At 38.5% G+C, this 17,758-nt stretch overlaps 1 protein-coding gene across 7 annotated transcripts in view; it reads left to right on the top strand.

The window, feature by feature from the left end:
- Positions 1 to 17,758, top strand: part of SDCCAG8 (SHH signaling and ciliogenesis regulator SDCCAG8) — a 160,133-nt gene that overhangs the window by 72,232 nt on the left and 70,143 nt on the right. For all 7 annotated transcript variants that reach the window (XM_074990092.1, XM_074990089.1, XM_074990091.1 and 4 more), the window contains one exon: positions 15,163 to 15,290. In XM_074990092.1, the coding sequence (XP_074846193.1) occupies positions 15,163 to 15,290 (128 nt within the window). The remainder of the gene's footprint in view (positions 1 to 15,162; positions 15,291 to 17,758) is intronic.

Raw genomic sequence — 17,758 nt, 5'->3', positions numbered from 1 at the left:
GCTTGGCAAGTACAGCTGACTCTGGCTGTTTGTAGCCATGGTCAGCGTTTCCCCCGCACCCCGAGAGGAAGGTCTCCCTCTTACCCTCCACAACTTGGAGAACGTTCTGCTCCCCCGCATCCAGGCAGGTGAGGAGGCACCTAAAGTGTGCCTTAAGGCAGCTGAAAGCACGCTTGAGATGTATTCATGCCCAGTTAAGTCAGGCATTAAACAGTTCCTGACTTGGGTCCAGCTGCCTGGTATAGGTCTTCATGAGCTAGGACATGAGAGAGTAAATATCATCCCCCTGTTATAGAGTGGCATGTCCACATCCCTGACCACCAACTCCCCGCAAGGGATGAAGGTGCCTGCATCCGTCCTCCTGCACAGGCTGGAGTTGCGGAATATCCCTGTGTCATGAGCCCAGCCCAGCCACCCAATATACACGTCAAGGAATTGTCCACGATGGTCGATCAGGGCCTGCAGCACGATAGTGTAATATCCTTTTCTGTTGATGAACCTGGCCACACCATGGTCCAGTGCATGGATGGGGATGTAAGTCCCATAAATCACCCCAAAGCAGTTGAGAACCCCAGGGTGGTAAATCCAGCCATGACCTCATCCGTGACTGAAGGAGAGCACCCCTGCCTTCTCACATTTCCTCCCACCCTGAGCTCTGCGGGTTCTGCCCCCGTGAGGCCGCCACCAGCAGCAGGTCTGTGTGAGGGTGGGACGGCTTGTTTCCCCCAGAGACAGGGCTCCCCCCATTACATTCCCGAGGGCCTCGATAGTGGTGCCTGGGTCATTCTCCCTGGGGACACAGAGGAGGACGGCCATGAGGAGGTTCAGCAGAAGCTGAAGCACCTCTGGATGAGGCCAGCGCAGGCCCAGGGGCTGCTCTGGCACCATGGCTAACTGGAAAGCACAAAGTCTCTCTCAGCAAGCATGTGAACCTTGCTCTAGCTGTGCTGTCCCTTGGCTTGGCACACAAGCAGAGAACAGGCAGAGCACATGCATCTGGGAGTAGGGGGAGCCTTTAAGGGCATGCCTCACTGGGGCTCCCGGAAGCGCTTGCCAACCATGCAAGCCTGTGTGATGGGGTCCAGGGGCCATTCTGTCACGAGAGCGTTTGGGAAGTCTGGCTGCTCTCTGTTGATGGAGTGTATCGCTTTCTTGATCTGCGTTCGTATGTGGCTGCAATCTGTCAACAGAAGTTTTGTCAGAAGATATCTTCCAACAGTAATGTTTGTTGACGTATCTTTCATAGTGTAGACATAGTCTGTATCCTTACACGTCCATAGCCTAGGTTTTTTCTGCCAAGATCTACAGTAGTGGTTCTTAAAGCATGTTCCACGGACTACGGGTGTTCCATGAATAACTCGCAGGAGTGCAGTGAGTGTCTGACCCTTTTTTTTTTTGATATCGCACACTGTGATGGTATGTGTTTTCTGTTGTTAAAGCCAGGTACACGGTTACTTCTTCATTGCTATGATACCTGATGAAATTACTTCGTTTTGTTTTTCCAGTGTGGTGGTGGTTTGTTTTTTGTTTTAGTTTTGGTCTGAGATATTTTTGAAGAAAATTTTGATAGGTGTTCCGCATAAAAATATTTTTGTTTGGTGTTCTGTGGTCTCAAAAAGTTTAAGAAACACTGATGTAGAGGAATTCAAAGAGTTAAGTGGGACTCAGTAGTCTACAGCTCTCACTTTGTTGTCAAAATAACATATTATTAAGCAGAAGGCTGGTGAGCTATCAGTGAACATCAGTCTAGGTATTTTGAATGTAAGAAAAAATAAAATCAAAATATCTGATTTAAGTACTGGGCAGTTATAAAGTAAATATTGTATATCAGTTGGATTAAATGAGAACATGCAGTCCAGGCCTGAAGTGTGTGTGTTTTGAGAAGGGAATTATCCACTGAGTTTTATGTTTCTCTTTCTTGCAAGGGAAACTTCTCACCCACCTTTGCATGACCTTGTGCCCCATACATTCACTTTCTAAACCCTGGTTTGATCAGACAAATTAAGCTGGTTATCAGTTAAAGAAGTATACTTGTTAAAAAAATGTTAAAGAATTACTATTTTATTTTAGTAACAGAGAAGGAGCTGTGTTAGTCTATATGTTATCAAAACAAAAAAGCAGTCAAGTAGCACTTTAAAGACTAACAAAATAATTTATTAGATGAGCTTTTGTGGGACAGACCCACTTCTTCAGACCAGAACAGGCTCAATATTTAAGGCATAGAGAACCAAAAACAGTAAACAAAGTTGACAAATCAGAAAAAAAAATGTCAAGGTGAGCAAATCAGAGAGCCGGGGGGGTGGGAGTCAAGAATTAGATTAAGCCAAGTATTTTTTTTTTCTGATTTGTCAACTTTGATTATTGTTTTGGTTCTCTATGCCTTAAATATTGAGTCTGGCTCTGGTCTGAAGAAGTGGGTCTGTCCCACAAAAGCTCACCTAATAAATTATTTTGTTAGTCTTTAAAGTGCTACTTGACTGCTTTTTTGTTTTGATATTTTATTTAAACTATTTGTCTCTCTCATATCACCTTTGCTTCTGGATCACTGGAATGTGTCTAATTAGCTGCATTGGAAGCCTTGATGTTTAGATAATGTGCATATATGTTTGTTCCTTGAATCCAGGTGATAATTCCAACTTCTGTATTTAGAAATGACAGAAGAAAAGGGCATTTTCACTGCCCTGGAATAATAACCATTGTAATCTTGCATATGGCATTGCCCCCCTTCTTCCTGGATTTGCAGCTTCTCCATAATGTGAATTTTAACACATTGGTTTCAGGCCCTATGTGGTTATAAAATAGTAATTAAGGGCGAATATCTCACCTGTTGAATTCCAATCTGAATTTTCATGTACAACTGCTAAAGGAAGAAAGCCTGGGGCTAATAAAGCCTCACTGTACCATGTTATCTGAATACTTGATTTGCACCTTTCAAAAGGCATGCAGCATTCAGGCCTGTTAGTTTGTGAGAGATTTATTGCCAAAATTATTGTAGTACTATTATGTTTGAGATCAAACAGGAGATGCAATATGGTAATCAGAATTACCAGATTTTGATGTCATTTAATTTATTAAAATAATTCTTTCCCTCTGCTTGTGTCACTGAAAAGTAAGTATGAATTCTGTCATTACACAAAGTAACCAAAAGTTAGTGCCTCTGCTTCAGTTTTAGTTGTGTTTTAAGGAGGGAGGCCCTTATCAAAGAGAAGAGACATAAATTCAAGGAAAAGTGAATAAATGTTGGGTGTAATTCTGTCATTTTTAAGTCCAATGTTTTTCCACTTTGTTTGGGTCATTTTATCTCCTCTGGACTATGGATATTAGAAATCCTTATGATAGGTATCAGAACAAACTCATATGTCCTCCCAGATTTTTCTGGAAAAGAAAATTAAAGCAGAGATTTGTTTTCACTTTTTTTTTTTTAAGTCATTGCAAGTAGAGTGAATTCCAGCTTTGTAAATGGGGAAAACATGACTTGAATAATATGTGTCACCCTCACTTTCAATGTGTGACCTTGCTGGCTAATTTGAATGTTTGGGTTGCTCTTTAAAGATCACATATTTGTAGAAGTTTATAGCACGGTGATGATTGTGGCTGTTGGCAGTCACTTTGTACTTTTCTGAGGAAAAATGTACATAATATTGAAATATCACCAAATATTTGATGACAAAATATCTTCAGAAAATAACACATTTGAAGAAAATATCTTTTAGGGCAGACAGTGGTTTTCAGCAGTGCTATGGCCTTTTGTGGCTTCAAATAGCTACAGTACATCAATGCTTCTAGTAGCCTCTAGCAAGTTTTCAACAGCTCCATTGACATTAATTGCAGTCCATGTATAATAAATAAGGTATATAAATTAAACCTATCATTCTACCTCTGGGTTCTTGTGACATTATTAAATTGCTGGAGCTCTGCTGTCATTGTTTATGATGTCACCAGAATTCTTTGTCAGAATTAGACTGTTTTTAATCTGTAGTTTAGGCTATATTCTACTTTAGAATATAAAAATATAACCTATCTTCTCTATTTACAGTAAAAGTCTCCTGCTGCTACTCACTATCCTTTATTGAAGCTGTACAAAACCTAGAATCAACTGTGTTGTTTTCAAAGTAATATCTGTTAGGTATCTGCAGAATTATTTTGTGTTGCCTTTTTTCAGCAACTTTAGCACATCATAAGCAGTGCCTTAGTGATGATAGATGAGGGATTTCATTTTTAGTATAGATGAGATTTCATTTTTAGTATTAATGGACACTGTTAATTAGTGGCAGTGGACAATGTCTCATTTTTGTAGACTACTGATTAATGAACATAGGAAAAACATTAATAAATGGGGAAAAGCCAAGATAGCATAACCAACACTTCATTTTAAACATTTTAATACACTATTTTACATGAACAGCTTTATCTATAAAAATAGTGTGGGAAGGAATAACAACATGAAACAACCCATATAGCTAATGAATTTATGGAATAGATTTTTAAATCTTTTTTTTAATTTTCATTAAATTTAGGGATAGTTGTGACTGGTGTTGTGATTCATTTAGTCAACATTTATTTCTATCTGTTTTTCACATACAAAGGCATTGGGATGCCAGAAAATAAACTGTTAACGGAGAATTAACTTCTTTGGCATGCTTTCATACTTATCTTCCAAATTAAAGAAAATGAAATGGGCAGAAGCAGAGTGTAGATTACCTCCTTTTTGTCAAAAATGGTGGGAATTTGAAAATTAATAATAAAAAAGGGAACAGATGCAGTAACATGCCAGAGGGAGATTAATGTGGAGAGTAAAATCTGTGAGCAACAAAACTGAAGCAAACTGAATCAGTGGGAGGTGGTTGTACAATCAAAATCAGGATAAAAGAGAAATTACAAACAACCCTGCACTTGTCAAAGTAGTAGTAATGAAATCCTGACTCTGCCAGCACTGCGAACCTGTGTTAGCACTTTGGGGTAAGGATGGTAGCTGGGTGCCAGGTAGGAGGGCAGTGTTAGGTTGCTGGGTAGCAGCCATCTTGTGTAGAACAGATGGCACTGAAAGCTGGCAGGGGAGGGGCTCCTTAGCAGAACTAATCAGACAGTAACAGATAGGGCAGCTGGGAAGACTGACCACAGAGAGGGAAGCTGCAGGGTAGCTACAGAGCTCCATGATGTTTACAGTGGTGTGCCCACTGGTCTGAGATAAGACCTTGCAATGTCTTTTTACTGCAGAAAGTGCATAAACTTTTATAAAATAAGGAATTTCTGATCATTGTACAATAAAAGGAGTGCTTTAACTCATTGGTGAGCTAATTTTGTGACAACGTTGCATTTTGAATATTTGCTACCCAGAAATTGTGTGGTATAACCCTTGCAAAAATATGGTTTTGTGAGATATGACTGATAGTGTGTTCCATATTTTAATATACACAATGAGAGAATTGGAGATAAATGTACAGATATCCAAACATTGATTTAGAGCCTGATCCTGCTGGCAGACCCTACTGCCATTGATGTTAATGAGTTGGCATTCAGTGCCTTGCAGGATTGGGTTCTTCAGTTGACTGTCATATTTTATGTTATTTTACCACTTGTTTGAATTTGGTGAGGCGAAGCCATTTCCTTCCTCTTAAGTGATAGCCTGGTGGATCTGAGGTCCCAGTCCTGTAATTTTCAGGCACATGAGTACATTGTACTTAAGTAAATAGAACTCCTCACATGAGTAACAATTGTTCCTGTGCATAAGAATTGTGAGATCAGGCACTAAGGTCATAACTGTCAGCTTGAAAGAGAAAAGGAAACAGGAGTGTAACACAGAAGATAAAATATCCCCAAGTATAATGAAGAAGAACTGACTTATTGATTATATAGTATTATTAACTAGTTAAGTTCACCATGGTATATACTAAAAATTCAGATATACAGTTGAGTTGTGGATGCTGAGCTCATCTGTTAACAAAGTAATGCACATCTACATCTGTTTTTGAACTTGTATGTCTCTCTTTTACAGAAGATTTATAGATAGGCTCAATTATTCATTTTGAGCGGGGAGGGGAGGAAGCTTACAGGGATCTGAAATAGGTGGTATAACATAGCCATATGCTATTTATGCAGCAGTTTCTGCAATAAATCTAATTTGGTGCTGTCAAAAATTATTTATTTGATATAGCAGCACATTAGTAAATGATTGTAGTAGATTTGAAAGGTGTCATTCACTCTGCTTACTTGTAACAGATTCTTGCAAAAGCCTTTTTTCTTTTTCCCTAAGCAACTCAATGAAAATTTCTCAGTTCTTTGTCCTGCATCTGTAGGAACTGCAAATATTTCTACAACTGAAAAGGTCTTGCTTTAAGGTAATTGTGAAAGGGGATAGAAGAATGAATAACCTCTGCTAGCAACTGTACAAATGTATAGGAGGAAAAAAATTAATAAAACAGGGGAGGGGGAGAAACTAGATCTCTTCCCTGCCTACAGATTTTTCTAATGCTGCTAATATTGTTTATCTCATTATACAGTATGTAGATAAATTAGCTGCTCTGAGTTATTATAGAAGGTAAAATATTTTACCTGCCATCATAAGACCATATGCTGCTTTATAAAGACTAATATTGAATGACTTGAAATAGATCGGCTGTGTCGTCTTCTGGCAGTGCCTTTTAGAAATTGCTATACCAGTTCATTTAATAAGCAGTCAAGATACTACATGATTATTTGTACATGACTATAGATAAAGGTATTTAAACAATGTTTAAGGTATATGCTGTGGGTATTTAAATGTGAATGAAGATGTAAGAGAAAACAGAAATAAAGTCAATATAAACAACAATAAGTAAGGAATTCACAATCATGTTAGTTAATTAGGGATAAAAAAGCTTTATAATCAACGATTTTCCTTTTTTGACTAAAAAAAAAAAAACAAACCTTGCTAGTTGCTATTTAATCTGATATGTTTTTCTACCATACAAGTTTCTTTAAAGAAAGGCAGTGACATGCTTTCTGATTCCCATTTTAATTCTATCGAAATTTACTTTGTAGTGTTTAACCTGCCACTGGTGAAAAGAGAATTCCACTAATCATTTTATCTTTTATACAACAAATTGGGCTGTTGAAGTGATCAAACTGTTTCCGTACGTAGACAAAAATTTGCAATGGTAGCAGGTAACAATACTTGAGTACTTCTAAACAAGCAATGTAATTCAGAGAAGATATCAAGTGACTACAAGAAAATTCAAAATATTTTAAATGTCTTTTTTTAAAAAAAAGTTATTCAGAACTAATCTATTAAAGTTTACAGATTGAGTAAATATATATTTATATTTATATTATGTGTGTGTGTGTATATATATATATATATTTTATATTTACATATATTTATATCCTATTATATTTATATAAATTCAATAGATTTTTGTACAGCTTGGGAATGGAATAACACACGTTTTTATTTTAAAGTGTTTCAGAAGAATGCATCTAAGTCTGCTATATTTCTTACTAATTTTGAAATTAGTTGATTCTGATTTATGTTGTTAGAGAGCACTTGTTTTCTCTTGCATATCTGAAAGGCTTTTTAAGGAAGTTTAAATACGTTTTCTTTATAAAGTTTTGATTAACATTTTCCTAATGTTAATTTTAATTATTTGAAAGCTTCACTGTGCTTTTTAAAATACAATCAGTCATTTTCATTCTAGGGAGTAACAATGTTAATTTTTCTCACCTATGTAAGGATCCAATCCTGAAATAGTTATGTAATAAGGGCTTCATCACAGGCCTAAAGGCTGTGCTACTCACTGAAGTCTGTGATAAAACTCTCATTCACTCAAATAGTTGCAGGATTGGGCATACAATTTTGTAAAATTTGACATTTAGGAACATCATCCCACATGTTTCATGTAAAATGCTTCCGTAGTGTGGAAAAATTACCTAGATAGCTTTGGCTATCTCATGGGTCTCACCACATCACCTCAGTCAGCTAAAGCTAGTGTGATTTTTTTTTTTTTTTTTGTTTAGTGGATCAGCAGCAAGAGTGAACTTTCTGAGCTCAACCAAAATGCCACTACTGGTCGACACTGCTTCTAGCATTTTAAAATTCTAAGGCCGTTTTTGGAGAAGTAAGAAGGCGGAAGCCTGGCTTCTTTCCCTGTCTGGCCATAACATTTGTACTGCCGAGTGTGAATCACAAAGTAAGGGATAGGGAAGAATAAAAATGGCTTTGTCATTATGTGGGATTTTGCTATGTGCTCCTCTTGCCCCTCAAGCCTCTTTCTACAAATTTCTAACACTTTTGCATGCACCCCTCACCCATCCATGTAGCACTCATGGACCCCCAGAAACAAAATGGAAGAAAGGAATCATTGAATCACAGAGAACAGAGGAGTACCCCAACAGATGATGTATCTGGTAGTAAATTGATCTATGTTTAGTATTAATTTGTCAAAATACTATACAAGTCTTTAATTTTAAACTTTGAGCCAAATTCAGACCTAATGTAAACAGATCTAACTCAATTTCAGCTAATGAAGTTCTGTTTACTGACAGAGATCCTAAATTTATCCCTGAAAGTTTAACACTTGATTTTTTTTTCCCTTTCCCTGTAGGATGCTGAATAAAATGTTTTGGTTCATTATAATTACAGGTGTTTTTGAAGTGTTTGGTTTTTTTTTTTTTAACTGGAACACTTTTTCCTTTTGTTGAATCAATATTCTGTTTCTTAAAGAACAGCAGATTGAAGGATATTTCCTATTAGAGAAGAGTAAGACTAAGACAAGTTAATAATGCAGTAGTATGTGGTTATCAGAAACTGTGTGTGAAAACAGTGATTATTGCATCAATAGGTACACATAATGGATCCTGTTGACAATATGATGTTTATCTCTGTCCTAACCCATTTTTTATAATTTATTCTAATTTTACATAATTATACATCCATCTTGCACAAGGACAGAACGAGAATATTATATTTTTAGGCTTCAGTTTTAATAAATGATTATCTTAAAAGTCCTGTATTTTAACATGATATACAAGAGTTTACAAGAATAATTAATTCAAAGAAATTAGGGTGCTATATGTTAAACCTAATATAATAATTGATGTGGGCTATTTTTGGATATTTAAAATAATCTGATTGTGAACTTGTCCTGCTGTTCCTTTCTTCCTGACTCAGTTTTAGTAAATACTTTATCTTAACATATTTTATGTGCTGCAGCACAGATTTCCTTTAAGCAGAGAATGTAGTATTTTGGTTTAATTGTAAATCTTCTATTTATTAAGCAATGGTATTTTATCTTTTGTCTGATCAGAAAATATTTAAAGCATTGTACTGTTTTTTTAAAAAATACAGACCTGTATGAAGAAGACATATTGATCTGAACATGACTGTTAATAGTCCTGTTTTACCTCCATGTTATTGTTTTCCTATACCCAAATGTAATTTTCACAAATATATCACTGTATAGAACTTCATATTCTGCTGGTTAGCAGAAGTAGATTTAAATCTGTACCGACAGTTCATTTGACAATGACCTTGAGGGGCTTTGCTTCTTGAAGAAGAAAGCAGAAGCTTGCAGTAAACAAAGTTCACTTCTGACAGATGGATTGAATGACAGAAAGGTTGCGAGTGCCAGAATAGCCCTGGCAGAGGAGGAAATGTTCAGTGGAATCCAACAGGAGAGGAGGTGTGAACAGGTGCAGGGTTGCTGACGGAAGGGGAACCAGATGGAAGGAGCCAGAGCCAGTTTATTTAAAGGAAAAGGCAGAAAACACTGAAAGGCTGTGCGATCAGTGGCTAAAAGTGTTCATGGAAGAAGGTAAAAATTCACAAAGCAAAACTGCACAGTGGGATAGATAGCACTTAGCATAATGGTACTAATGTGTGAATGTAGTTTGCAAGTTGCTATTGAAATACATTGTACCATGTGCTTCACAAAATAAAATCTGATTTTTTAAAAAAAAAAGTGCTTGACATAAATATTGTCTGTCCATTATTTGTAATAATGTTCACAAAAGTTATTACAGAATAATGGTAAGGCTGTGTCACAAATAATCAGATCAAGAAAATACAGAACATAGGAGCTAGATTTCCATTCTTATAATTCATCACACTTGGGTGTCAGAGTGCTGAAGTTTTGTAGCATGTAAGAGAGAAACCATCGACTCTTGGGAGTCCCCTGCAATATCTAACCCAGAGGTGATGCTCAAGTACTGTGCAAGTTTTGTCTTTCCAACACTTCCGTTGTTTTTGGTCACATCCGTAGTGTCAGTTTGTGATTTATATTTGCAATTATATCTTATTTCAGGATGAGAAGGATTATGGTTTATTCTTGCCCTGAAAAATAAAATATTTTTCCTCCCTTGAATAATCGGATTATTCTTATTTCTTTGTCCAGTCACACTTCTCCATTTCTGCTCATGGGTGTGAGCCTATTCATTTTGTTGACTTTCTTGGTAGTTGAGGACATTTGGCACCATGCAGGATCAGATGTTTGAATAACCCCAGCCAGAAATTATTAATCTCCGAAAGTAAATCGGTGAAAAGTCCAAGGAAGCACCAGCACCAATCTTTCAAACGATCACATATCAAGAAAAAAAATCTACCAAAACTTGTTCTGATGTTATAGAGGGACAGAGTTGCCACGTACACATACAGTAAATGGCTTCTATGGTATCAAAATCATTAGTCTTTTGTTTGCTTGCTCCTAACTGTCTTGCAAAAATTTGTGTGTTATGCATTTCTGTATTTAAAAATGGAGGAAAGTGATGGGAGGGAGCAAATCCTCTCAGATGAAAGGCGTGCTACAATAATGGAGGTTTTATTTTAATACATGATGTAAACCACTTGTTTCACACGATGACCAATATGCTGTTTAGTTAGTTCTCATACTAGCAAGTTTATCAAATCTTTACATCATTCCTAGTGAATTTAACATGCTTTCCTGACCTTGTCCTATGCCATTATGCTATGCTGCCCATTATATGGTGGGAAAAATATGTGAAAGATGCTACCTAAAATTATGGTGTATTGCAAAGCATGCTACTAAGTACACTTTTACCAGAATTTGTCTACCTATAAATGAATTTGATGACCTACTCTAAATACTGATTATTGATCTGAAAATTTTATTGACTGTTGATAGTGATCAATTAATTGAATGCTTATAATAATTGTGTAGTGATATATTAATAATATAAATAAAAAGTAGTTATATTCTATGTATGCTAGCAAATGTTAATATTAAAATTTTGGGCAGGAAGTGCCAAAAGGTAGGTGTTATGTACTAATTGCTGACAGATAGAAGTTTTGACATTTGAAGTAGGAGATTCATGTCAACGTTCACTTTATAAGTGATTCTAGTGCTTCAAAAATTGTATTGACTGAGATTTATAGACAGAACTGGTACTGCCTAAAGTAGCATATATTAAGGACTTCCTTGTACTGCCTATTTGCTATGCCTAAAACTTGATCTTCAGAAAGTTCCTATTTGGTGAAAAGGTGATTCAGGTTCTGTGTCCATAGAATAGAATACCTCAGCTCTCTGAGAAGGTTTCTACTTGTAAAGGTTTCTTCTTCAAAACTGTTCATTTGTTATGATATGCACAACTACTTACTAGGACAGCGGTTTTCAACCTTTTTTCATTTGCTGATCACTAGGTAGTTTCAAATAGATTTGCAGACCCTTTGGAAATCTTACACCTAGTCTGTAGACCTCTAGGATCTATGGACCAGAAGTTGAAAGCCACTGTATAAGGAAGTGTAGCAAGACTTTGAACTCATTTAATGCCACAGCTGTCATATTGTTAGCACCTTGCATGGATATGTTTTTATCTGTGGATGCAGAACAGTGAAAGAAACAGAATGTGGAGCTGCCACTCACAGGAGCCAGTGCACTGTCTCAGCATCTCCTCCACTGTGGCTGTGGTGCTTCTGTGAATGAGACAGGCACCAGGTTCACTGGCATGCCCCTGAACAGCAAATGCAGACAGCTACATGAAGGACTGGGGGCACTGGGCAGTACATCTGTGTCAGACACAAGACACTAACTCCTGCAAGCAGTGGCTCCATGTTCTGCTCCTTTCATAGCATCAGTTTACATCCATGGATAGCCACACCTGCAGGTATAAATTTGTATCTGCACAGCCCTGTACATATTGTAATGTTTTCTTTACACCGACTTACGGTGGATATTAAATGGTGACATGGACATAATTATCTGTGCTACCAAACTTTCCAATTGCTTAATTTATCATTAAATGAATCAATTCCATTTGGACAAATACAGAAAATAGTTTTAAAGCCATCAGCTTAGATTTAATTTTGTTATACTATTAGTCAAAATTAGTCTGTTTTTAGTTATGTCTGTATTGCACAAGTGTAAGCATATGTGAACTAAAGTTTCAGTGTTCTGTGAAATGTGGAGCACATGCTGGTGGTTCAGAGGAAACTAATTGTATACTATTCTTCCTTCCCATTTCCAGCTGCTAAATTGAATTAGCTGCGCTGGTCAGTTTTCCCTCTTCTGTGGGAGCTGGAGCCTTGCTCCCAGCTCCCCACTGCTCACAGGAAACAGGAAACTGACCAGTGCTGGTCAATTTCCCTGTGCCTGTGGGAGGGAGCTAGAGTCTGGTTCCCAGCTCCCCGCTGCTCACAGCTGGTCAGTTTCCCCGCTCCTGTGAGTGGCGGGCAGCCCAGAGCGAGGCACCAGCTCCCCACCACCCTGAGTCATGTTAAACTGAGATGCAGGCAACTGGAGTGCACATTTCTCAGAGTTCTACTGTATTTTGTGTGAACAAGACCGAGGATATGCCTTGATTTCTTTACAGTGTGTTTGTTCCTTTACTCATTTCTCTTAAAGTTACTTTGGCTACTGAAAAGATAGTTCTAGTTTAAAAGATAAATATCTTTTAAATTTATGTCCTTACTAAGATTGTACTATGAAAGTGATACAAAGTAAAATGGATAAAATTGATCTGTGTACTGGCAGCTGCTTGTAGCAGTATTTGATGCAATTTTTGGAAGTGCCTTATGCAGTTAGCTGTCATGTTACTAAAAAATAAGGGCAATTAGGTTTTCTAAGTGTCTGCATCACTTTAGAAAATGAGACCTAGGAGCCTAAGTAATTAAAGTGCCGTTGAAAATTCTACCCATTGTGTATGAAGAACAGACCTCATCCTTCCAGAGGTAATGGAGGACCACACACCTGGCTTGTGAATCTCTGCTGGCCATTATGTAGGAGAGAGATGTACACCCCCCTTCACAAGTTTCATGCTACTGTCAGTGTTGGCCTTCCTTGGTCCTTGCCAAAGTATGGAAACAGTTACTTCATCTGGCCATTCTTGAATGCCTGGGGTTTTGGCACAATCTAGTCTAATGTGATTTTAAAGAAGTTTACTGCTTTCAAAGCAAGGATTGTGAATATGATAAGGCACACTTTTATTCTGTAATGTTTTTATGACTAAATATGTTTCTTCAAACTTTTTTTTCTTTTTCTTTTTTTCCATCAGCTAACATGTCTTCTGCGTGTCACCTCAGGCAGAGCTCCCACTGCCTTTAAGGGGAATTTTGCCTGAGGTCAGATGGCAACATCTGGTCCAGAAATTGGTGTAATGTAACCTACCCACCATTAATATTGCTTTGGCATAAATGTAAGGAAGAAAATGTAACATTGTGTATATCATGCTGAGTTATTGTAATATCTCAGATGGCTTATTAGGCACAAAGCCAAAGGTTAAGTGTAAGTGCCAAATGAGGTGTGGCACTATCTTTATGTGACCCATTCCCAGAACTGCTCTCTTATTTTATAGTCCAATGTGATGAATAACATCACTGAGAATAATAAAAGGATTTATTAAATTGTATTTTCAAAGTATTCTTAAACCAATTAAAGTAATTGCAACAGGGCTGTGTGATTGTTTTTAATATAGGATCAACCCCCATATACATGAGCACATTCATATTTTGGGTTAGGTTAGCTCTAGATCCAGCCTGTGTAGTGGTTCACAGCAGGACGAAGCCTTTTTTTTTTTTTTTTTTTTCCAGCACAGGCCCTTATCTCATGTGCTTATGTTTTCCTTTCTTGTACCCATGCTAGTTATTTTTGCTTACTCTGTGTGTCATAGAAGTCTGCATGCTGTATTATAACTTCACATTTATTTTGACTCTAGTGGTTGCCACATCTTGTATGTTTTAGCCATGTAAATTGCTAGCAAACTTGCATCTTCAGACCTTAGTCTTATGACTGGCAATTAGCTACTGGCATAGACCCTTATTACGTAAGCCCTTTTACACACTGACCACATCTACATGAGCGGCTTTTCCTGGCAAAACTGGGCTTTGCCAGAAAAATCTGCAGACTGTCTACATGGCAGATGGGCTTTGTTGACAGTTTGTCGACAACACTGCCAGCAGATGTGCCGGGTTTTACACCTGAGTGGTGAGAGGTACAAACACCTCTTTGGACAGCGTTCTGTTGACAAAACAGCCATGCAGGTGCTCCAGGGCCCTTTTGTTGATAGACAGGGCTTTCGATCCACCAGGCAGCCTTGTTAGCAGAACTTCTGGACAACCATTCTGTTGAGGGAGGGTCAGGCAGGCAGGCTGGCTGCTCTCTGTATATAGAACAGATTGCTCTTTCGATCTGCTTTTGTGTGTAGATGTAAATCCCTTCCAACGGTGACTTCTGTCAACAGAGGTTTCTCGTGTAGACATGGCCACAATGTTTACACACACAGGGTCTATTCTGTGTGATATGTAAACTGTTTCCTGCAAGGTACTGTGTGCTTCATCTAGAGTCCTGTGAAATTCATTTTTTTAAATAGTTTTTCATTTTTTTGTTATTGTGGGAAGGGCTGAGTTATGGACTGGGGAGATAGGATTCCTAGGACAGGTTTTTAAGCGGGGCTTTCTTGTAGTAGAGGATTTGTTTAATATTATAAGTATAATCCAAGAAATCATGGATTATTCTGTGGAAGAGGGAATCTTTTCACTCAAAAAATAGGTCATGCTTTTGTCAATGGTTTGGCTTTGTCATTGTAAGAGATTGGCATGTTCATCTTCAAATGGGGGAGGGAAGTGTTTTCTGTGTAAGCTAGACTAGATTATTTTTAAACGATCATTAGTTGAATATCCAATTTGGCTTTTGACTCATCTGTAAATTCTATATTTTGTTTCCTCTTTTGTTTTTATAGGTTGGAGAAAGAAAATATTCAGCAGAGTTTTAGCAATGAAGCAAAGACCCGATCCCTTCAGGCAGAGCAAAGAGAGCAGGAGCTGACACAGAAGATGCAGCAAATGGAGGCCCAGCATGATAAAACTGGTAGGTGGTAGGGAAAGATTAGAGCCTGGGCACTCACTCACAAGCCAGGCCCATGCCTTACTGTGAAATGACATCAGGAACACCTGTAACCTTTGGCTGGCCGAAGGGAGCAGATGCTAACTACACCGGAGATTCCGAATTACATATTAGTTAGCGTTTAAAAGGGAAAATGGAAAGTATTGCCCACTGTCTGTTGATTTCAGAGTGCTGCTCTCACATCTGTTGCACCATCTGGATTATGAGTTTATTTACCTGTGTTCAAGAAACGTAAAGCTGAGAGAGACCACAACAAAGTAGAAAAACAAAGGGCTTGTTTTTGGCTGGATATTCAGGCACACATGTTATATAAAGAAAATAGCATCAGAAGCTCTGCGGGAAATGCTCTGAGCTTACAGTTAAAGTCTCCTGAATAGCATTGAACAGTTCCCACAGTACACACATTATAGCTACTCTAAAAGCTTAATGAGTTTGCTTCAGCATCCAAACTAGAGAAAAGCTTTAACCATTAATCGGTTCTTAATTCAGTGTCGCAGCTGGATGTAATTCATTGGCTCCAAATTGATATGTTCCTTTATTTAATCTTTGCAGCCTCAAACATTTTTAGCATTAGTATGTTTTTCCCTCAGTCTAGAACAAGGATGTTTAATCCTTTGCATTCTTCAAGTTCTCCCAACTGCAATTTAAATTTATTGATACAAGGCCTTGGCCATATGTGGTAGGTTGGCTGGAGGCAGGCATGCTTCATCACGCTGACTTAGCTGACTTATAACTTCTAACCTTTGATCTGAAAAGGACTTCTAAAATATGCAGTTTAATTTAAAACAATCAAAATATATTGATGGTCCTTTTAGGTTGTTATGATCTGTGTTTATGAATGGCATTAGGGAAAATAAGGATGTTACAATTCCATATTTAATATATAACCAATTACTTTGTTAACAAAGCCTCAGATTCTAGCTCTTAGACCTTGTGGAATGCTAGGATTGGGGAATCTGTAACATCTACATGATGGTGAGGGGGGTGCTATAACTTTGCAGAATGTGATGCCTACCATCTTCCTGGGGAAAATACACTAAGCTGCCCACCCCTCTAATACCTCTAGAAAACAGGTAGCTGGCATTGCATCCCAGCCAGTGCTAGCTAGAAGAAGAAACGGTGGTCTATATCTACCCTAGGGCAATGTCTACAGTACGAGACAAATTCAAATTTAAGGCAGTTAGCTCAATATTACCATGTGACTGTCTTCACTGTAAACAGCATTAGCTCAATTTAGGGACCACTGATATCGATATTACAGTGTCATCAGTACCTGATGGTTTTAACATCAAGCTCAAATTCAAAAGTTCAGTTTTTAAAGGCCAGTGTGAAGGGGCCACATATTTAAAATAAAATTTTTAGCCTCCAGAAGTGTCCTGTATATAACCCATAATGCCTCTCTGGCCGCTGCTCTCCAGGGTGCGACAGAATTAGGTAACAGGAAGACTGTGAATTTCAGTTCGGGACCAGGAAGCCTGTGGCTGTGGGCTCATGTTTGTATGAGAGCCTGAGAAACGTCTTTCTTTCTTTGCTATTAGTGCTGTGAGCACATCTACCCATTACACATAGCCCCTCCAGGGAGTTTTGTGGTTCTGTCTCTACACTTGGTATTTTTTATTGCACTGCCTGGCTCCAGCTGCTGCCCTACCACACCACGTGGCAGCAAGGTGGTTGTGGGGGTCGTGCCTGCATAAGAGGCCAAAAAACTTCTCAGCGGTTTACATTTGTGCACAAACCTCCCTTTGTCCACCACAGGCACCACGCAGTCAGGGTCTTTCCCACACTCAGCCACATCACATGGGTAGCCCCAGACCCAAGAAAGGATGTGCTTACCATTTGGTGCTGACCATGCTGCCAGGCAGTACCATGTCCTGGCTTGCGTGCAGTTACAGCTGCAAGGGCGGGAAAGAGATTTTCAGGGGCTCTTAGCTGTAGGGGGGGAAGTCTCTCCAGCAGCTAAGATATTCAGGTGGGACTAGTTCAATTGTCTCCCCCACCCCCAAATATTTTGGCACCTTTCTGCGAGCAGGTGGAAGTCTCCCCCAGTGACTAAGATACTCGGGCTTGCTGCCTCCAGGGGGAATTCTCCCCAGGTGGCTAAGATATTTGAGGAAGGCCACTTCAACTGCTCCCCCACCACCAAAAACGTATTCAAGGCCTTTTTGCCACTGGCTGGAAGTCTCCCTGATGGCTAAGATATCCAGGGGTTTGCTGCTGCTGTGGGGGAACTATCCCCAGGCAGCTAAGATATTTGCTGGGGTCTATTTCAGTGGGCTTTATCCCATAGTGTAGATGAGGACTAGGTCCTATGTAGATACCTCCTGCAGCTTAGTTGGTATAAATAGTGGCTTTGGCCTGTATTATAGGAGTACAAACAGTTGCAGTATGATTGCCTTCAACACAAAACTGGTAGTGAGAAAGGAGTTCTCTCT

Source organism: Carettochelys insculpta, chromosome 3, assembly GCF_033958435.1.
Source record: "Carettochelys insculpta isolate YL-2023 chromosome 3, ASM3395843v1, whole genome shotgun sequence".
NCBI lineage: Eukaryota > Metazoa > Chordata > Testudines > Carettochelyidae > Carettochelys > Carettochelys insculpta.
This window is presented reverse-complemented; position numbering and strand designations above follow the sequence as displayed.